Source organism: Pongo abelii, chromosome 2 (assembly GCF_028885655.2).
Source record: "Pongo abelii isolate AG06213 chromosome 2, NHGRI_mPonAbe1-v2.0_pri, whole genome shotgun sequence".
Lineage (NCBI taxonomy): Eukaryota > Metazoa > Chordata > Mammalia > Primates > Hominidae > Pongo > Pongo abelii.
Genome location: NC_085928.1, coordinates 116,868,569 through 116,891,053, shown reverse-complemented (window position 1 = coordinate 116,891,053; position 22,485 = coordinate 116,868,569). Strand labels below are relative to the sequence as shown.

General features: G+C 42.3%; 1 protein-coding gene across 2 annotated transcripts in view; it reads left to right on the top strand.

The window, feature by feature from the left end:
- The window catches only part of ITGA9 (integrin subunit alpha 9), a 387,085-nt gene that overhangs the window by 184,262 nt on the left and 180,338 nt on the right, over positions 1-22,485 (top strand). For both annotated transcript variants that reach the window (XM_024245138.3, XM_054552331.2), the window contains exon 17: positions 20,171-20,247. In XM_024245138.3, coding sequence (XP_024100906.3) covers positions 20,171-20,247 — 77 coding nt within the window. The remainder of the gene's footprint in view (positions 1-20,170; positions 20,248-22,485) is intronic.

The following is a 22,485-nucleotide window of genomic DNA, read 5'->3' as shown; positions in this document are numbered from 1 at the left end:
ATTGACACACACAGCTGAAAGCACACTGGACCTAAAGAATATTTGAACTAAAATTAACTGCTGGATTATGGGGCTTCTACTGTAACAGGGTCATCCATTTCTCTCTCTTCTGATGAGTCTCAAGAATAGCTAAGAATAGCTGGTAGAAGCCACTGGGGTATTGACACTTGTTGATGGCTTAGCAGGCATGGTGTTCTGTAGAAAGCTATCAGTTGTTTACCCTTCTAATCCTATAACTGACTGGGACCTGTAGCTCACTCCCCCTGCCCAGCATCACAAGAAGTATTGTACCACATACTGCTACCCTGGGAAAAGCTTTTGAAATAAAAAATTTGAAGTATGGTTTCTACTGAATGCATACTACCTTCACACCATTGTGAAGTCAAAAAATCGTAGGTTGAACCATTATAAGTTGGGGACCGTCTCTATGTCATAGTTAAAATATAAAACAAATTAAAATGTGATAAAATAACCAGTTATAACTATCAGATGTTTTTTGTAAGCCTCATGGTAACCGCAAGGCAAAAACCTATAGTAATACAAAAATAAAAATAAAAAAGCAAAGAATCAAACCATACCACTAGAGAAAATCACTTGACCACAAAGGAAGATAGCAAGAAAGGAAGAAAGGAACAAAGGATCTACAAAACAACTAGAAAACAACAAAATTGCCGTAGTAAGTCCTTACTTATCAATAATTATCTTAAATGTAAATGGATTAAACTCTCCAATCAAAAGACATGGAGTGGTTAAATGGATTAAAAAACAAACAAACAAACAAAAAACAAGACCTAACTATATGCTGCTTATAAGAGACTCACTTCACCTGTAAGGACACACATAAAATGAAAGCAAAGGGATGAAAAAAATTCTATGCAAATGGAAACCAACACAGAGCAGGAGCAGTTATATCAGGTAAAATAGACTTTAAGTCAAAAACTGTAAAAACAGACAAAGAAGATCATTATACAATGATAAAAGGATCAGTTCAGCAAGAGGACATAACAATTGTAAATATATATGCACCCAACACCAGAGAACCTAAATATATAAAGCAAATATTAATAGATCTTATGAGAGAGATAGATTGCAATACATTAATATTAGGGAATTTCAGTACCCCACTTTCTGCAATGGACAGATCATCCAGACAGAAAATCAGTAAGGAAACATCAGACTTAAACTACACTCTAGAACAAATACGTCTAACAGGCATATACACAACAGTCCATCCAACAGCTACAGAATACACATTCTTCTCAACTGCACATGGAACACTCTCCAGGATAGATCACATAGTAGGCCACAAAATAAATCTTAATAAATTTAGCCTTGAAATATCAAGTATCTTTTCTGACCACAACGGTATAAAACTTGAAATCATTAACAGGAGGAACTTCAGAAAATTCACAAATACGTGGAAATTAAATAACATGTTCCTGACTGACCATTGGGTTAATGAAATAATTCAAAGGGAAATTTAAGAATTTCTTAAGACAAATGAAAATGGAAACACAGCATAGAAAAACTTAAAATGTGGTAGGATTTTGAGTAAGTAGAAGAGTATAAAGAAAAAAGAATGTTGATCCTAGAAATATTCTATCTGAAGTAGAAGTTGAATATTCCTGGACTTTAACTTTGCAACTGTAGAGGAGGATATATAATCATGACACTTGTCTTTGCTCAACTGTGAGCAATAATCATGAACCATAATAAAATTAGCACTATTTATTGGTTTTCAATATTTATAATTAAGCCAAAATCAGAGCTATGGTGATAGCATAAAATGCAAATGTCATTAAACTTGATTACATAAAGGTAAAAGTAGAATAAGATAAGTTTTCTTAATATCTTAATCTTTTAAATTGATGAGTCAAGAGATTGCAAAACTTGATGAAACAGGAAGTCACTGTTTGCTTAAAATTGCAGAGGTCATCAGTAGAGCAACACTTCCTAAAGTATGATTCCTGAACCAGCAGGATCAACCTCTCTTGGGATTTTGTGAGAAATGAAAATTGTTTTTGTTTTATTTATTTATTTATTTTTTCCTAAATTTCTTATTTCCTTCTTTTTTTAAAATTTTATTATTATTATACTTTAAGTTTTAGGGTACATGTGCACAACGTGCAGGTTTGTTACATATGTATACACGTGCCATGTTGGTGTGCTGCACCCATTTACTCGTCATTTAGCATTAGGTATATCTCCTAATGCTATCCCACCCCCCTCCCCCCACCCCACAACAGTCCCCTGTGTGTGATGTTCCCCTTCCTGTGTCCATGTGTTCTCATTGTTCAATTCCCACCTATGAGTGAGGACATGCGGTGTTTGGTTTTTTTGTCCTTGCGATAGTTTGCTGAGAATGATGGTTTCCAGTTTCATCCATGTCCCTACAAAGGACATGAACTCATCATTTTTCATGGCTGCATAGTATTCCATGGTGTATATGTGCCACATTTTCTTAATCCAGTCTATCGTTGTTGGACATTTAGGTTGGTTCCAAGTCTTTGCTATTGTGAATAGTGCCGCTATAAACATATGTGTGCATGTGTCTTTATAGCAGCATGATTTATAATCCTTTGGGTATATACCCAGTAATGGGATGGCTGGGTCAAATGGCATTTCTGGTTCTAGATCCCTGAGGAATCGCCACACTGACTTCCGCAATGGTTGAACTAGTTTACAGTCCCACCAACAGTGTAAAAGTGTTCTTATTTCTCCACATCCTCTCCAGCACCTGTTGTTTCCTGACTTTTTAATGATCGCAATTCTAACTGGTGTGAGATGGTATCTCATTGTGGTTTTGATTTGCATTTCTCTGATGGCCACTGATGATGAGCATTTTTTCATGTGTTTTTTGGCTGCATAAATGTCTTCTTTTGAGAAGTATCTGTTCATATCCTTTGCCCACTTTTTGATGGGGTTGTTTGTTTTTTTCTTGTAAATTTGTTTGAGTTCATTGTAGATTCTGGATATTAGCCCTTTGTCAGATGAGTAGGTTGCAAAAATTTTCTCCCATTTTGTAGGTTGCCTGTTCACTCTGATGGTAGTTTCTTTTGCTGTGCAGAAGCTCTTTAGTTTAATTAGATCCCATTTGTCAATTTCGGCTTTTGTTGCCATTGCTTTTGGTGATTTAGACATGAAGTCCTTGCCCATGCCTATGTCCTGAATGGTATTGCCTAGGTTTTCTTCTAGGGTTTTTATGGTTTTGGGTCTAACATTTAAGTCTTTAATCCATCTTGAATTAATTTTTGTATAAGGTGTAAGGAAGGGATCCAATTTCAGCTTTCTACATATGACTAGCCAGTTTTCCCAGCACCATTTATTAAATAGGGAATCCTTTCCCCATTGCTTGTTTTTGTCAGGTTTGTCAAAGATCAGACAGTTGTAGATATGCGGCATTATTTCTGAGGTATCTGTTCTGTTCCATTGGTCTATATCTCTGTTTTGGTACCAGTACCATGCTGTTTTGGTTACTGTAGCCTTGTAGTATAGTTTGAAGTCAGGTAGCGTGATGCCTCCGGCTTTGTTCTTTTGGCTTAGGATTGACTTGGCGACGCGTGCTCTTTTTTGGTTCCATATGAACTTTAAAGTAGTTTTTTCCAATTCTGTGAAGAAAGTCATTGGTAGCTTGATGGGGATGGCATTGAATCTATAAATTACCTTGGGCAGTATGGCCATTTTCACGATATTGATTCTTCCTACCCATGAGCACGGAATGTTCTTCCATTTGTTTGTATCCTCTTTTATTTTATTGAGCAGTGGTTTGTAGTTCTCCTTGAAGAGGTCCTTCACATTCCCTTGTAAGTTGTATTCCTAGGTATTTTATTCTCTTTGAAGCAATTGTGAATGGGAGTTCACTCATGATTTGGCTCTCTATTTGTCTGTTATTGGTGTATAAGAATGCTTGTGATTTTTGTACATTGATTTTGTATCCTGAGACTTTGCTGAAGTTGCTTATCAGCTTGAGGAGATTTGGGGCTGAGACGAAGAGATTTTCTAGATATACTGTCATGTCATCTGCAAACAGGGACAATTTGAGAAAATTCTTGGGCCCACCCCAGACCCACTGAATCAGAAGCTCATGGGGTGGGCCCCAGCAAACTATGTTTTTGTTTTTGTTTTTGTGTTTTGAGACAAAGAATCCTCTGTCACACAGGCTGGAGTGCAGTGGCAGGAACTCGGCCCACTGTAACCTCCACCTCCCAGGTTCAAGTGATTCTCCTGCCTCAGCCTCCTGAGTAGCTAGGATTACAGGTGCGCGCCACTATGCCTGGCCAATTTTTGTATTTTTGGTAGAGACAAGTTTTCACTATGTTGGCCAGGCTGGTCTTGAACTCCTGACCTGAGGTGATCTGTCTGCCTCGGCCTTCCAAAGTGTTGGGATTACAGGTGTGAGCCACCGTGCCCGGCCAGCAATCCGTGTTTTAACAAGATGGCTGGGTGATTCTCATGCAGCTAAAGTTTGAGAACTGGTACAGTAGAGGAATTAAACTAATAATTTACCCACCAAAATTATGGAGGTGAAGGAGTGGGGATCATTATGTGAGATAAATTCCTGTCTATCATGGAAGGAATTTAGTAAAATAATGTCTAGATCTGATAAATCAAAGAGTAGTAGTATCAGCATGTTTTCTAGAGATATGGAAATAATCATCAAAAGAAACATAAACAGACATGGGTAATAATGGTTGCCCCTGGAGAGGAGGACTCAGTATGGCAAGGTGTGTGGAAGGGTTTATTATTTTTCTAACCATGTGATTCTTTGGTTGAAATTAAAATAAAATAAAAAATTGTTCTTAGATTGGGAAGATTGTCCAGGAGCCTGAGAAAAGTTCTGGGAGAGCAGTTCTTGCTTATTGTCCTTTTCCTGATTATTTAAAAAAAAAAAAAAAAAAAAAAAAAGATAATCTTCCAGATATTGGCTCAGTTTGAGGGGGAAGAAAGATTCTGAGAGTGAGGCCCACTGCAGGAAGCAGAGCTGATCTTTAACCTGTGTATATATACACAACAGTTTGACACAGAGCATCTCACCTCTTTCATAGGAAGGAATAAATTCATCAGAACTCTCTAGGTCATGTTAGATAACATTAGGGTTCCACTACTTTAAATGCCTTGATCTCTTCACTGAGCCCAAGTTGGTACCCAGGACTATGCAGAAGGGTGGATCAAATCATGATGACCTTTTAGAGTTGGGGTCTGCCCCCACTGATGGCCTAATTAAAGTGGAATCGCTGCACAGACCGTGTGTGTAACATGGAGACAGTGATCAGTACATGTTAAGTACAGGCTTACTGATTAATCCGAGGCTTTTTGCTATGAGTTAGGAATGTGCAGGGCAGGCAGGAGACCAAGCCTTCCCTCTGTAGGGTACATAGTCCTGGGAGAAGACACGTTCCAGGATAGGGCTTTGGCACTAGGCTCTGGTGAGTGAATAGTGGGATTGCCGCTAATGCTGAGATTGGATTGGGATTCTGGGCGCTCTGGGGATGGTGGAGCTTGAATGCTACAAGCCTCCGTAGGACATACAGCCTGATGGGCACACATTTCACCTTCAAAATTTAAGGAAAGCAAAGACCTGCATCTGTCTCATCAGAAAGGGGGACATATTTGATAGCAGGAAAAAGACAACCTTTTTTTCATTAACCAGAGGAGTATTTAAAAAGACTATAAAGCTGGAAGCAATTCAATTGTGTGTCTACTTTATGTAAGACCTCGATGAAAAAATAAATCATTGCTGCCTTCAGTAGATTCACAGACAGTCCAGGAATAATTTACAAAGTGAGATTTAGATTAGTGTGTAAGAATTTCACTGCAGAGGCCACTTCTGGCTGAGGAGAAGGAGGTGTTCTATGGGGAAAGGGAGAATTGGCCAGAGCCTTAAGGGCGAAGTAGGATTTGGGTCCTCAGGGAAAGGAGGGGCTGATGGATGCTAAAGGTCTCTCAAGTGGCTGAATATCTAGTGAGGGAAAGGGGAGAGGCCGTCTGGACTGGAGATTCAGTCATGCAGTCTGAAGCCACTTGTTCACTGGCTGAGGAGTTGGATGTGATTCTACAGTGGACAGACCATGGCATCTTTTGCAGTTTGGGGAGATCGGAGATGTGCATCAGGGATATTGGTGTGCCTAGGTATGGGGAGGCCAGTTAAGAAAGAGCTTGTTGCAGGGGCCTTTGCAGGTGAGTTCCTGGAGAGTCTGTGTGATACCCCCAGAGAGTTGACTCCTAATTAATTGCTAGTTGGTCTCAGCTGCTGAAACAGAGGGTATGGAACTAAATGAAACAATCATGGGAAGTCCTGACTGGTCCGTGTGCTGGGAAAGGAGCAATGCTGTCCTTGGACAGGTCACCTGAAGGTGCCTTATCCCTCCTCCTCAGCTGAGCATACCAATGGTGATGACAGAGGCCCTGTCTTCAATCCCTGTACACAGAATAGGGCTCTGAAAATTATAACTCTTCTCACGCTTCCTCAGCAGGCCCCCAAAGAGACCTGGCTACGGCTGGGCTTCCAGGTCTTTCACTGCAGTGGGCAGAATGGCCCCCCAAAGATGTCCATGCCCTAATTTCTGGAGCCTGTGATTTGGATACGTTACATGGCAAAAGGGACTTTGCAGTTGTAATTAAGGTGATGGACTTCCAAATGGGGAGAGGAGCCTGGATTTTCCAGGTGGGTCCAATCTAGTCACACGAGCCCTGAATAGCAGCAAACTTCCTCCAGCTGGAGGTGGGAGGAATGAGGCGGCATAGGAGGTCAGAGAGACTTGAAGCATGCCTTTGCTGATGTTGAAGATGGAGTACGTGATGTGAGGGGAATGTGGACAACCTTAAGGGGCTGGGAGAGGCTTCCAGGTGACTGTCTGCAAGGAAACGGGGCCTCAGTCCTACAACCACACAGAACCAGGTGCTGCCAACAACCTGAACAAAGCTGGAAGTGGATTCTCCCCCAGGGCCTCTAGATAATCGTCCAGACCAGCTGACACCTTGATTTCGGCCTGTAGAACCTGGAGCAGACCCAGACAACCCACCGACCTCTGACTTACAGAACCGTGAGATAATAGATTTGTGTTATTTTGAGCAGCTGAACTCCGGTAACTTATTACTGCAGCAATAGAAAATAATAGACACACAATACAGCCCACACCTCCAGAACCCCGGGGCTTCTTTCTTCCCTGGGCTCTCTGGGGAAGGAGCACAGGCTGTGCAGTGAGATTAGGGCCCTGGCCCAGAGCACTCACCCTTTAGAGCCTGTTTCCTCACCTGTCACTGGGGGTGCCATCGGCTGCTCTGCCTGCCTCTGGGTGGTTGTGGGATTACATGAGGGAAATGTGAGAAGCCCGGAAATGATGAGGCAGCACTGGATCCTGCTGTTCCCTTCCTGGGAAGCCGGCTTCCTGGTGTTGTGAGGAGAGGATGAGGCCGTCATGGGAGCAGGTCTGACCTGGGCTCTGAGGAAGCAGGTGCTCTGCTGCCTTTCCACATCCTTTCCTCTGAGGGGGGTGCCGTCTCTGTGGGCCCATGGGTGGGCTCCCCGGTGGGATGCAATGACACCATCTTAGGCAGGAGTCCCCAACTGCTGGACCAGTACCAGTCCGGCCACACAGCATGAGGTGGGCAGCAGGCCAGCGAGTGTTACCGCCTGAGCACCCCTCCTGTCAGATGAGCAGAGGCATTAGATTCTCACAGGAACATGAACCCTACACATGTGAGGGATCTACATTGTGCCAAAACCATCCCGCCCCCTCCACCGCCCATTCATGGAAAAATTATCTTCCATAAAACTGGTCCCTGGTGCCATAAAGGTTGGAGAGCACTGGTCTGAGGGTTCTGGCAGGCTCTCAGGTGAGCCTCTCTGGATCTTTAGGGTGTCTAGCCCTCACGTGTCAGGCCCAAAGATGCCTCTTTGTCTGTGGCAGAGGGAGAAGATCTGGGGAGGACCCATATAACCAGAACTTTGGAGCTAGCTGCACCACCATGAGCCCAGATAGCACGAGTCCCTTCTCTTTGCTCCATCTATGCTGCCACTCCCTAGGCCAGGCCACCATCATTTGTCACCTAGACCAGGTCACATCCCTGTATAACCTCCTCCCACTGAGGAGCTCCCTTCCCCCTCAGAAGAAAATCCAGACACTTGCTAAGGCCCATGAGAGCCTGTACAATGGGGCTTCCGCCTCTCCAGCACCACCCACATACTGCATTCCCACCACCCTCAAACTTACCAGGCCTCTGCTTGCCTCAGGCCCTTTGCATATGCTGATACTTCATCTAGAAAGCACTTTGCCATGCGTTTCCCATGGCCAGCTCTTCATTTTTTAGGTCTCAGCCTAAATGTTGCCTCCTCAGAGAACCATTCTCCCACTATCCTGTGTTCCCTGACTCAGCTGCCTTTCTTTGTTTTGAGACAGGGTCTCACTCTGTCACCTAGGCTGGAGTGCAGTGGTGTGATCATGGCTCACTGCAGCCTCGACCTTCCATGCTCAAGTGATCCTCCCACCTCAGCCTCCCAAGTAGCTGGGACCACTGGTGTGTGCCACCATGCCTGGCTATTTAAAAAAAAATTTTTTTTTTCTGGACACAGGGTCTCCCCATGTTGCCCAGGCTGGTCTTGAACTCCTAGGCTCAAGGAATCCTCCTGCCTCAGCCTCCCTAAGTGCTGGGATTACAGGCATGAGCCACGTGCATGGCCTTAGCTGCCTATTTGATTCCTTCATGACATCTAACAGAACGTGTTATTTCGTCTACTGGTTTTTGTATTTACCTCTCTAGAATGGAAGCCCAGTGAGGGAAGGAATCTATTTTATCTCATTTGCTATTGATCCGCAACACCTGGCGGAGTACCTGGCCTATAGTGGATGCTTAGTAAATAGTAAATAGTTGAAAGAGCCCTTCTGGAAGAACACAAGGCTAGTTCCTTTGTTAAAAATTGGGCATCATATCAGAGCTTCTTCACTGGCAGATTCAGCAGAGCTGTAAAATTAAAAGAAATGTGTTCTGTAGTCCCTCTGGGAATTCCCCATCGGCAGGAGAGCATGATGTGTGATTTGCAGTGACATATCTACACCACAGTATGTTTGTGATGACTACTTTTCAAAAGACAAGATGCAGGAAATACAGCTGGTGAAAGAAAAGGTGTTGGCTTTGTTGAGAAGACTTACTTTGTTGTCTTTCAAGTGAAAAGTGAGCTATTTTAGTCTAATGGTAATTTTTAACTATGTTGAAGCCATACACTTCGGGTCTCCATTGTGCTGGAAATCGTCACCACGGCTCCTCCCACCGCACACCCCTCAATGCATGCATATAGAAAATCCACTGTTTGCACAGCCTGGACATTAGGTAATAGTTTCCCGGCTGAGGTGCCCAGCTGGCTAAACATGTCATTATTTACAGCTCTAAGGTTTATTTTCATTATTATATTTAAACGTCTCTGCAGAAGGAATGGAAGGCTAAGGGGTTGGGAGAGTAGAAGAGGAGAGGGAGAAGAGTCACTCCAGACGTCAGAACCAGACAGGCTCCTGAGACCGTGCAAACTGGGGGATTTCAGATTGCAAACTTGGAATCAGGGCAGCAGTTTGGCTTAGCAGGAGGGGAAAGGGGTGTTAGAGGAAAAGGCTCCTGCCCTCCAATGTTGTTTCACCCAGATCAACCCTACTCTTATGGGTATCAGCTTCTGGGTAAATACTCTTTTCAAAGAGGGCACCATGGCAGAACACATGTGAAAACCATCTAGTTTGAAGTATGTGTGAGAAAAACAACTAATTCACCCTTCTCAATGACCAATAGAGAAGTCTGGCCTTGTCTCTCTCTCACAGGCTTCCTCTCCAAGGTTAACCCCAACGGGAAAGGAGAGGGGACTCATCAAAGGTTAGACTGTGTCCTGAAGTGACCTGTTGAATTTGCAAAACTTCTTTTTCAATGTTATGTTTTATTTTTGCAATTTGTGCGGGGAAAATGCATTCTACGCGTCTGAAACTCTTTTTAGAAGAAAATCATGGTTTCCTCAAACTCTTCAAGCTCATTGAGTTTTCTTCTGTATCATCCTGTCTTACTGAAAACCTTGTGCAAAAGTATGTGTGGGGTGAGAGGTGTTTAAACACATCTGGTGGACAGTGTCTGGCTGGGGAGGAAACATTAGCCTCTCTTTTCTTATCTTATGAGATAATTTAGGAAATCAAGTACAAGGCCCTTGCTGTGTGCACTTATACCTGGAGCCTTATTTAGGGGATGTTCTTGCAGATAGATGGGGAGAAGTCTTGCTGGGATCCTCTCTGGTTTTAAGGCATTTTTTTTTCTCATTGCCAGTTGCCTGCCCATGTCTGGTTTAGCAGCTTTTAGAAACATGGCTGGCATCCTTTTTTCTTTTCTCTGACAGCACCAGCCCCTTTATTTGAACTTCCTGGCTGTTTTCTGCCTCTTTTGACTAATTAACAGCAACTAAAAAAAGAAAAATGAAACATAGAACACAAAAAATTCCAGGATGAAAAAGAATTTCCAGTCCTGGGGTGCGAAAATCTCTAGGAGAGAGTTTTGAGCTGAAATGAAACGTTGTGATTATAGAGAGACATGAAATGTGTCCCATAAAAGGCCACCTAGTCCCAGGCAGGTCCAGGAAGAGCATTGGGCTGGGAGTCCCATGGGGCCAGGGCCTCACCAAGTAGTCAGCCCTGCTCAGTTATCACAGGGGTTGAACTGGATCACCTAAATGATGCCTTTAGATGGATGGAACTGGAGTCCATTATCTTAAGTGAAACAACTCAGACACAGAAAGACAAATACCACATGTTCTCATTTATAAGTGGGAGCTAAATAATGTGTCCACATTGAAGCAGATTGTAGAATGATGGACAATGGAGGGGTGGGGAGGTTGGAGCCGGGTAGATGATGGGAGGTTGCTTGTTGGGTGCAATGTGCATTGACCCAGTGATGGATGCACCAAAGGCCCTGACTTTGCCACGACAGAATGTATCAATGTGGCAAAATTGCACTTGTATCCCATGAATATATACCATGTTTTTAAAAATGTTGCCTTTGGGCAGAGGGGATAATTCTGCAAACTGCAGAGCCATGGAGTAAAAAATCACCCAAGACAGCAGAACTTGTCATTTCTAGTTTTTCTACAGGACCATAAAGCAAAATTGGTGCTGGGTTTGTATTTAAAGGGAAACCAAGAGGGTTTTTTTTTTTTTTTTATCCTTCCATGGTTTCAAAATCTGGAAGGACAATTTGTATAGACCCTGAGATAGAAGGAATTACTCAGCTTTAATTTCATGAATGATTTGCCTTTCATTAATTCTTGAGGTTATGAATGTTTTAGAAAGCAACAGTGTATGCCTTGATTTTAAGAGGCAATGAGCCTCTTCCTTCCTTCGTTTAGGCATGGGGCTGAATGGAGCTGAAATTCCTGCACTCATAACGTGCCACATGAAGGGCAGTTTTGGATTCTTGGAAAACAGCCCATTGAAACAATTGGCGGGGAGAAACCTCTTACACTCAGGTCATGGCATTTATGAGTACAAAAAAATTTAAATACTGTGCTAGGTGCTGGGGGTTATAAACATGAATTACACGGCTAGGGCCTCTGGAAACTTCTATAGGGCCTCTGGGGCTATAGAAGGAACACCAGTTCAGAAATGTCACTCCTGTCATCCAGGCAGGATGCTTCACCATAGGGGCAGAGACCTTCTGCTGAGTCATATTTCATATCAAGAAATATATTGCGAGGCTGGGCACGGTGACTTACGCGTGTAATCCCAGCACTTTGGGAGGCTGAGGCGGGCGGATTACTTGAGATCAGGAATTCGAGACCAGCCTGGCAACATGGGGAAACCCCATCTCTACTAAAAACACAAAAATTAGCTGGGCATGGGTGGTACATGCCTGTAATCCTAGCTACTCAGGAGGCTGAGGCACAAGGCTTGAACCTGGGAGGTAGAGGTAGCAGTTAGCCAAGATCGTGCCACTGCACTCCAGCTTGGGCAACAGAACGAGACTCATCTCAAAAAAAAAAAAAATACATTGATCAAATCAGCTTAAAAATAGCCTTCTTGTTTGCTCTTCTTGGTGTGGGATTATTCAGTCCAACTGTTCTACTTTTTTTAGGCCTCAGCATGGGATTTGGTTGTCATATCAACCCTATAAACAGTGTTGAATCCATGTCAATAATTGTATTTTTTTAAAGCAAATATCACCAAGTCCAAGAAACTGATCCTCCTCTGAACATGATAGCTGGACTAGGCTAAGAATCCTATTTCCTGTTAGATCAGAAGTGAAGATTTTTGGTACAGATTTGGGTGGGAGAAATGAGGTATCCCTCCCAAGGCCTTAGCACCTAGATGACATCCTCTCTGAAGTCACCCTCAGCCAGGAGCAGACACTGAGCTGCCATTTCTGAATCACATGTCCTCAAAGCTGCCCTGGCCTTGGTGACCATGGCACTGTAAGAGAAGCACAGCCAGCCCAGCCTCCTTACTCTGACTCAGAGGAAAATGCAACTTGAGCTGGATTCATTGAATTTTTTTTTTTCCTGGCCTGAAGGAAATGAAGAAACATAGCCAAATATTCTAAAACAAGATTCAACAAACAGCCCATAGGCCAAATCCACCACTGCCTGTTTTTGTAAATAAAGTTTTATGGGAACACATCTATGCCCATTCCCTTATGTATTATCTATGGCTGCTTTTGCTCTACAATAGCAGAGTTGAGTAGTGTGACTGAGACCATATAGCCTACAAGCCCAAAACATATACTGTCTCACCCTTTTCAGAAAAAGTTGCCAGACTTGTTCTAAAAGAAGTAGAGTACGGATTTAGTGAGAAGCTGGAGAAAATATTTTCAAGGACAACTGTGTTCTCCAGGGAAACCTGAGATGAAGACCAAGGTGAGGAAGGAGCCAGCAGAGAAATCAAGTCCATGAGGCTGAGGAGGCCACTGGATGTCCAGTCTTCAGCTCTCTGAAGCCTGAGACAGGAAACAGTTGTCTTCCGAGAGAAAGGTTTGAACCTCCTTTAACTAGGGAGGAATAAGAGATGATGGCTTCTTAGATCTGTTTACATTTGCTGGAAAGACTTCTTCCAGGGAAATAACTGGACAGGGCTTTGGCCAACTAGGAGGTGGAGTCTGGAGGGAGGTGGAAGAGACTGCTTCCAAGCTGGGTTCCGATTTGTCTGATTCAAGCAGCCCAAGCTTGTGTTTGCCAGAGGACTTAGGGGGATGTGGATAAAATCAGGCTGAGGACTTTTTTTAAAGGCCCAAGTTGAAGCTATTGGGATTGTTCCCTCCGAGGAAAATCAGGAGTTTGGGCCATTGGCTTCATGGAGAACCTGTACTTTTTGTACTTTGTACCAAGGAGAAGTCACTTCTACTTGGTTTTTGAAACTGCATTGTCATCTAGTATTCCAAGGCTTTAGTCTGTCCACCCTTCTGCTCCAGAGAGATGCCTTTTAGTTCCTTAGGAAACAAATTGGCCGTTTGCCCAAAGAGACTAATCCAGGACTAGAACACAGGAACTGAGTTTCAACCTCAGGCTCCCCAGTGCATGACACAGGTCTCTTGATTCCATGGTGTATTGTTTTTTTTACCTATTAAACAATTGCATTCCTAGCCTATGGAGGGTCTTACCTAAGCCAAGACTTTGCCAGGGATTGGATTGTGCAGCCCATTTTTGTTCATAGCATTGCCCAAGTTAGGGAAGGCCATTAGGTTGGCTGAGTATTCTGGTATTCTATTGCTGCATAACAAACTCTGAAATTTAGTAGCTTAAAATAACATTTATTTTGTTCATGAATTTGATTTCATTGTTTTTTAATGTATATAAAGTATATAAAATGATGTTTTGATGTACATTTCCATAGTGAAATGGTTACTGTGGTCAAGCAAATGAACATATCCATTGCCTAACATAGTGTTGTTTTTTTTTTTTTTGATAGTAAGAGCACTTGGAATCTACTTTATTGTCAAATTTCCAGTATATAATACAATATTGTCAACATAGTCATCACGCTATACATTCAATCTCTAAATTTTTTCATTCTACCTAACCAAAACTTTGTACCTTTGACCAACGTCTCCCCATTCCCCACTGCCCCCTCCCCAACCCCTGGTAACTACCAGAGTTTCACTTTCTGGTTCTATATATTTAACTTGTTTAGATTCCACAATAAGTGAGATCATACAATATTTTTCTTTCTTTATCTGGCTTGTTTCACTTAGCATAATGTCCTCCAGCTTCATCCATGTTATCAAAAATGGCAGGATCTCCTTTTTAAAGGCTGAATAATATTCCATTGTATGTATATATATGTGTGTGTATATATATATATATGTGTGTGTGTGTGTGTGTGTGTGTGTGTGTATAGTATATATACATTTATACACACCACAATTTCTTTATCCATTCATCTGTTGACAAACACTTAGGTTGATTCCATGTCTTAGCTGTTGTGAATAATGCTGCAATGAGCATGGGAATGCAAATATTTCTATGAGGTACTGATTTCATTCTCTTTGAGTATATACCCAGAAGAGGAATTGCTGGGTCATATAGTAGTTCTATTTTTAATTTTTTTGAGGAACCTCCATACTTTTTTCATAATAGCTGTACCAATTTACATTCCTACCAACAATGTATAAGAGTTCCCTTTTCTCCATACCCTCACTAACACTTTTTATCTCTTGTCGTTTTTATAGTAGCCATCCTAACTGTTGTGAGGTGGTATTTCATTGTGACTTTGATTTGAATTTCCCTGATGATTAGTGATGTGGATATTTCAGCAGAAACCTTGCAGGTCAGAAGAGAGTGGGGTGATATATTCAAAGTGCTGACGGAAACAGTGTCTCATACCTGTAATCGCAACACTTTGGGAGGCTGAAGCAGGAAGATCACTTGAACTTGAACCTAGGAGTTTGAGACTAGCCTGGGCAACATAATGAGACCTTGTCTTTACAAAAAATAAACAGAAAATTAGCCAGGCATGGTGGCATGTGGCTGTAGTCCCAGCTACTTGGGAGGCTGAGGTAGGAGGATCGCTTGAGCCCAGGAGGTAGAGGCTGCAGTGAGCCGAGATGATGCCACTGCACTCCAGCCTGGGTGACAGAGTGAGACCCTGTCTCTAATAAATTAACAAAATAAAATTTAAAAACCCTACTAGTGAACAATACTATACCCAGCAAACCAGTGCTTCTCAAGTTGAAATGAAAGGACACTAAATAGCACAAGAGAGCATAATAAAGAAGGAAACTCATTGGTAAAGGTAAGTATATGGACAAAATCAGAACGCTGTATTACTATAAAGGTGATGAGTAAATAGCTTTTATGTCTATGAAGAAAGTTAAAAGACAAAAGTATTTTAAAAACCATTATAAGTATTAACTAAATTATGTTAATGGGTACATAATATAAATTGAGACATCAATAGCATATAACATGGGGGGAGCAGAGGGAAAATCAGAGTTCTTTTATGCAAGTAAAGTTACATTGTGAACTTATAATAGACTGTTACAAATTATTTCATGTAAGCTCCTGGTAACCACCAAGAAAATACCTATAGAAGTTATATAAAAAAAAAAGAGAAAGGAATCAAAACCTATCAATACAAAAAAAAAAAAAAAAGAAGCAAAAGAAAACAGCAAGGGAGAAAAAGAGGGACAAAAGAACAAGACACATAGAAAACAGTTACCAAAGTGGCAATAGTAAATCTGTCTCTATATTTACTTTAAATGTAAAAAGACTAACCTTCCCAATAAAAAAGATACAGCATGACTGAATAGATTATTAAAGAAAAAAAGAACAACCAGGATCAAACTGTATGCTGTCTACAAGAAGCTCACTTTTAGATTCAAGGACACACAGAGAGATGGAAAAAGGTAGTCCATGCAAATGCCAACCAAAAGAGAGCAGGAGTGGTTAATACTTATGTCAACAAAATAGACTTTAATTCAAAAACTGTCTCTAGAGACAAAAAAGGTCATTTCTTAATGACAAAGGGTCGATTCAACAGGAAGACATAACAGTTATAAATGCACCCAGCATCAGAGCACCTAAGTATATACAACATTGACAGATCTGAAAGGAGAAATTGATAGCACTATAATAATAGGAGATTTCAGTACCCCGCTCTCAATAGTGGATAGGACATCTAGACAGAAAATCAGTAAAGAAGCAGTAGACTTGAACAATTGGACCTGTATAACAAATGGACCTAGCTGGCATATACAGAACTGTTCACCCAACAGTGGAAGAACATTCATTTTTCTCAAGTAGCCATGGAACATTCTCCAGGATAGATCACATATTAGGTCACAAAACAAATCTTAGCAAATTTCAGATCGAAATCATACCAAGTATCTTTTCCAACCACAATGGAATGAAACTAGAAATCAGTAACAGCAAGAAAATGGGAAAATTGTTTATGAATTCGTTTGTGAATTTGCAATTTGACAGGGCTTGATCAAGACAGCTCTGTGTTCCATATAATGTCTATCAGCTGGGGCAACTCAGTGGGATTGGAGGACGTCTCTGAGGTTTTCACTGTCATGGTGACTCACGTGGCCTGCAAATTGATGTGGCTGTCAGTGTCTCCTGTGAGCCTCTGCATGGACAGCTTGTGTTTCTTGCAGAGTGGCTAAATTCTAAGATCAAATGCCCCAAGAAAATTAGGAGGAAGCTCTATTGCTTTTTATGACCTAGTCTCAGAAGTCACATAGTGTCACTTCCACTGTAGCCAAAAGTCCACCCAGATTCCAGGTAAGGGAGCATTAGACCCCACCTTTCTGTGGGAGTAGTTTCAAAGTCACGTTGTAAGGAGTGCCATCATCGAGATACTGTTGCATTGATTTTCGGAAAATAATTTACCTGCACAGAGGTAAATTCACATCAATTCTTTGTCTCCTTATTTCACCATCCATTAATGTTTGTTTGTTTGTTTGTTTGTTTTGAGATGGAGTTTTGTTCTTATTGCCCAGGCTGGAGTGCAATGGTTGGTCTCGGCTCACTGCAACCTCTCTCTCCCAGGTTCAAGCGATTCTCCTGCCTCAGCCTCCCAAGTAGCTGGGATTACAGGCACACACCACCACACCTGGTTAATTTTTGTATTTTTAGTAGAGACGGGGTTTCACCAAGTTGGCCAGGCTGGTCTCAAACACCCGCCTCAGCCTCCCAAAGTGCTGGGATTACAGGCGTGAGCCACCACGCCTTGCCCCACCATTCACACCCAGCCCCACCGTCTGTTAATTAAGCTTCATGGTGTTCACTCAGCCATACTGTTCTTGCTCACATTTGCCAATGTAAATAGTGATGCACAGTGCCTAAGACAAAATTGCTATCACTGCAAGCTCCTACCCCTGGCTAAATGCTAATCTGGATTTATGGGACAGCCACTAGTGCTATTATTTTCATTTTATAAATGAGGAAACTGAGTCCTGGAGGGAAGAAAAGTCAATTTTCTTAATGTAATACAATTAAAATAGGATTAAACTTTCAATTTCCTTATTTCTTAACTAGTATTTTATCTTTCCATGATTGTGCTTAATTTTATCTGATCAGTACAAGCACTCATATAAGCTGTAGGGATATGTGTGTACATGTGCATATGTGCATATACACACATGCACTGTGTGTGTATATATGTCAAACTCAGTGCTTGCCTTTGTTGGATGGAAATTCAGCAGCATTGGAGGACTAGACAGCTAGAGAAGCCAGTTTCAGGGACAGGAAATAGTAGAGTTCAAGGAAAAGTTAGGATAAGGAAAATGAGTCTTTACAAAGCAACCAAGTCCTCGTGAGAAGTCTTTGCATCTCACATGGCTAAGGGACAGTACTTTGGTTAGGGGCCTGGAGCTTTGGTCTTGATGAACAGTGTGCTGGTATTGGCTCTAAGCTGGGGCATCCACCATTTGGCTCCCCATTTGAATGGTCACTCTGTCTCTCAGAGCAATGTGTGGTCTTTTGGTGTTGATAAAGCAGCAACTACATGCCAGGCCCTAAGGGCAGGCGCAGAGGCAAGCAAGACAAATACAGTGTCCCCTGCAATCCTCTTGGGACATCATTTTAGCAGGGGAGACTACCATTGAACATGTAATGATAAAATTGATTAGTTATGATTGAGATGAGCAGTAGAAGGAAAAAGTATGTGGAACTGTGAGAGCTCACGATGGGCCTGAACTTGCTCAGGGACTCAGAGAAGTGGTCTGGATTTGCTCGCTGAAGGGTGAGAGGACATGTACTAGGTGAAACAGCTGGAGGAATCTGGGGATCCACTTGTGGGGAGGCCCTGGGTGGGAAGTTGTAAGGCCAACCAGAGTGATAGCTGGCATGAGAAAGCCAGGGTGACAGAGGTGAGGAAGGCACATGCCAGATCTGGCAGCCTGCATGTCACCAGATGGATTTAGGTCACATCCTGTTCTTCTGTTCTCACCTCTTTCACCTCCATCTCCACCTCCACCTCTACCCCTTCACCCCTCCATGCCTCACAAAGTTGGACTGTCTTGCCTGTGAGACAGGAAAGGCATGTGTGATGAGGGGACTGTACCCTAGGGGCCAATCCAGGTTTTGTGAGACCTGAGGCTTATACAATAGAGGGTGGGGTCTTGAAGGAAAAAAAAAAAAAGGTGAAATTATGAAAACAAAGTTTGTGCAAGGCTTCCGTAGGGGCCATGTCAGCTGGGGACCTCTAAGCTGAAGTTTCACTAGCGTGGTGGGGAAGTTAGTGAAACCAGCACCTTCCCTCTGTCCTCAAAGCTCATAAAGCCCACCTTTCATCTTGCCTGAGACGTTCATGCCATCCTTACACCCACTTCCTCCTGTTTTCTTCTTAGTTGAGATGGCAAAGAAAGAACAAATATATTGAAATCTCCTGGAAATTTGGCTGTCTCCTTGACCCCAGTAGTGTCCAAAAGAATACAGGAATTTCCTCTTTTTGCCCAAGACTTGCATGATATTTTCCCTGATAATCAAGGAGGGGAGTGTTGGCTGGGACACTTTTCTCTTTTGGAAATGTGGCAGGGGAATATGAATTTCCATAGGCAAAATTACTCTGTCTGGTCGAGTCTAGACTGTTCGTTGGCCAGCACGTTTGCTGGAGCCCACACTGACACTCCGAGGTGCTGCCTGGACTTATTCTCTGGGCAGGGAAGAAATAACCTGGAACTACATTTTGGGGAAAAAACTCACAAACATGAGAAGTGACAAGGAAGAAGTTTAATAATGAGTAAATTACAACTAAAAGTTGTCAACAGGCTCTTCTCTCCAAATTCCACTGAAATGAGCAAAGCCATCTAACAGTAGTGAAGAGTCTCTGTCATCTGGAACTTAGGGAAGCTACTGTCCTTAGATCTGAAATGTCAGAGATGTTGAGACAGATTGAGGGGAAGACTAACAAGCCCTCCGTGGACTGTGGAAGAAAGCCCTAACCCCTCTCCAAATGCTGCTGCTGATCTCCTGGCAAGCCTCCACAGATAGGCCCAGGCCCAGGCACAGCCAGCAAGCTCTCTGGAAATATTTGGGTTTTGGCATGCCAAGCCTTGGCCCCAGCAAGGGCTGGGTGGGGCTTTGGCTGTTGAGGCCCAGTCTTGGTTAGAGAAAAGGCACTGTGTCCTCTTAACTGCTGGCTACCCCACCAAGAAACTGGAAAGAATCTCCCCCACTCTGTTGTGATTCCCTCAGCCTTATGGCCTAATTGCCTTTGACTTTTCCTGTTAATACTGACAATTCAATACGGTCCCATTGCTCAGGCAGAACCTATTTCAAATGTAAATTTCCTGCATCCCCAAGACAGAGCAAATAGGGGGAAATGACCAAACTATAATCTGAGAATTCTTTACTCAACTGGATTATCATTCATCTAAGAGCATCTGAAAGACAGTCTCACACAAGCAAAGACTGAAAGGACATCCACCACCACGTACCTCTCTTGAAAAAACTGCTTGGAGAAGCACTTCAGTAGACTAGGGAATGAATCAAATAAGTAATGCACTGACAAAATCAAGACCACGGTTGACTTAGGCTTCCTTGGAGCTTGGAAGAACCCCTTCCCACGCTGGAGAGCTGGCTTCTTGGAGGTGGGAGTAGAAGCCCTGAGGGGCCCAGGGGAAGAATTCCCACTGATTTGCAAGAAAGGAATTGGCCACTGTGTACTCGTTTGCCACTCAATCCTGCCCTAACCTTCCTCTTCTGTCTCTCTCACAGACTGTTTTTGAAAGGAATTGCCGTTCAGAGGACTGTGCCGCGGACCTGCAGCTTCGGGGTAAACTGCTGCTTTCTAGGTATGTCAGTGTTTCCTTCACAGCATTGTTCTCAAGCTCCTTTTTCTTGACCCCAGGCCCCAAACCTGAATGTGCAGATTTCCCTACTGAAGAGGATAAACAGAGTTGATGAGTTACAGTAATATTCTGTGGTTTAAAAAAAATGTATATTACAAAATAATTATAACAAAAGCTTTGTTGGGAAGATTGTTTAGGTTTGGTTTTGTTTGCAATTCCACATATCTCACAATGTAGCTTATATTTCTAATTTCTATGAGTATTTGGGGGTGGCTATTTTATGCTTGCTGATTGTATTAAGTTGAATCATATGAAATTGCCAATATTTGACCTTTTGGACAATTTCATATGATTCATCCTATTATTAAATGTTTATGCCCCCCCCACCTCCACACACACACACACACACACACACACACAAACACACAATAGTGTATGTTTTAACAACAAGTAACATTTCTGTGGCAGGAGAGGGCTGAAGGACAGGGGCAGGCTGCCCTGATCCAAGTGAGCAGATAGTCTCCTTATTGTTTCGGGGTTTCCTCCTGCACTACATGAATCCCCCAAGGCTAAAGGTGAACCGTACAGCGGCCTTCTGTTTCCTCTTTGCCAACCTTTTATTTTAGACTTCATTTAGGATGGATGTGCTGGTCCTGATCATTTAGCCTCATTTCACAGAATGGCTTCCTTTTGAAACAATTCCTTCTGAAAGACTGTTTTAGCCTTGGGGCCAGAAACCCCTCTATTAGTTTTATTACCATTTCTGAAAAACAGTCACTAGTTTTGGTGGTTATTTTTCAAAATGCATAGTGTATCCCTTACTTAAAACTATGAGAGTTAAGTTTGGATGAAATGAAATGAATATACCATTATGAACCAGTGCCTACACTAGGACTTTTTTTTATTGTTATACTTTAAGTTCCAGGATACATTTGCAGAACGTGCAGGTTTGTTACATAGGTATACAGATGCCATGGTGGTTTGCTGCACCCATCAACCTGTCATCTACATTAGGTATTTCTCCTAATGCTATCCCTCCCCTAACCCCCCAACCCCAACAGGCCCCGGTGTGTGATATTCCCCTCCCTGTGTCCCTGTGTTGTCATTGTTCAACTCCCACTTATGAGTAAAAACATGCACTGTTTGGTTTTCTGTTCTTGTGTTAGTTTGCTGAGAATGATGGTTTACAGCTTCATCCATGTCCCTGCAAAGGACATGAACTCATCCTTTTTTATGGCTGCATAGTGTTCTATGGTGTATATGTGCCACATTTTCTTTATCCAGTCTATCATTGATGGGCATTTGGGTTGGTTCCAAGTCTTTGCTATTGTGAAGAGTGCTGCAATAAACATATGTGTGCATGTGTCTTTACAGTAGAATGATTCATAATCCTTTGAGTATATATACCCAGTAATGGGATTGCTGGGTCAAATGGTATTTCTGGTTCTAGATCCTTGAGGAATTGCCACACTGTTTTCCACAATGGTTGAACTAATTTACACTCCCACCAACAGTGTAAAAGCATTCCTGTTTCTCCACATCCTCTCCAGCACCTGTTGTTTCTTGACTTTTTAATGATCACCATTCTAACTGGCGTGACATGGTATCTCATTGTGGTTTTGATTTGCATTTCTGTAATGACCAATGATGATGAGCATTTTTTCTTATATTTGTTGGCCCCATAAATGTCTTCTTTTGAGAAGTGTCTGTTCATATCTTTTGCCTACTTTTTGGTTGGGTTGTTTTTTTTCTTGTAAATTTGTTTAAGTTCTTTGTAGATTCTGGATATTAGCCCTTTGTCAGATGGATAGATTGCAAAAATTTTCTCCCATTCTGTGGGTTGCCTGTTCACTCTGATGATAGTTTTCTTTTGCTGTGCAGAAGCTCTTTAGTTTAATTAGATCCCATTTGTCAATTCTGGCTTTTGTTCCCATTGCTTTTGGTGTTTTAGTCATGAAGTCTTTGCCCATGCCTGTGTCCTGAATGGTATTGCCTAGGTTTTCTTCTAGGGTTTTTATGGTCTTAGGTCTTACATTTAACTCTTTAATCCATCTTGAATTAATTTTTGTATAAGGTGTAAGGAATGGGTCCAGTTTCAGTTTTCTGCATATGGCTAGCCAGTTTTCCCAACACCATTTATTAAATAGGGAATCCTTTCCCCATTGCTTGTTTGTGTCAGGTTTGTCAAAGATCAGATGGTTGTAGATGTGTGATGTTATTTATGAGGCCTCTGTTTTGTTC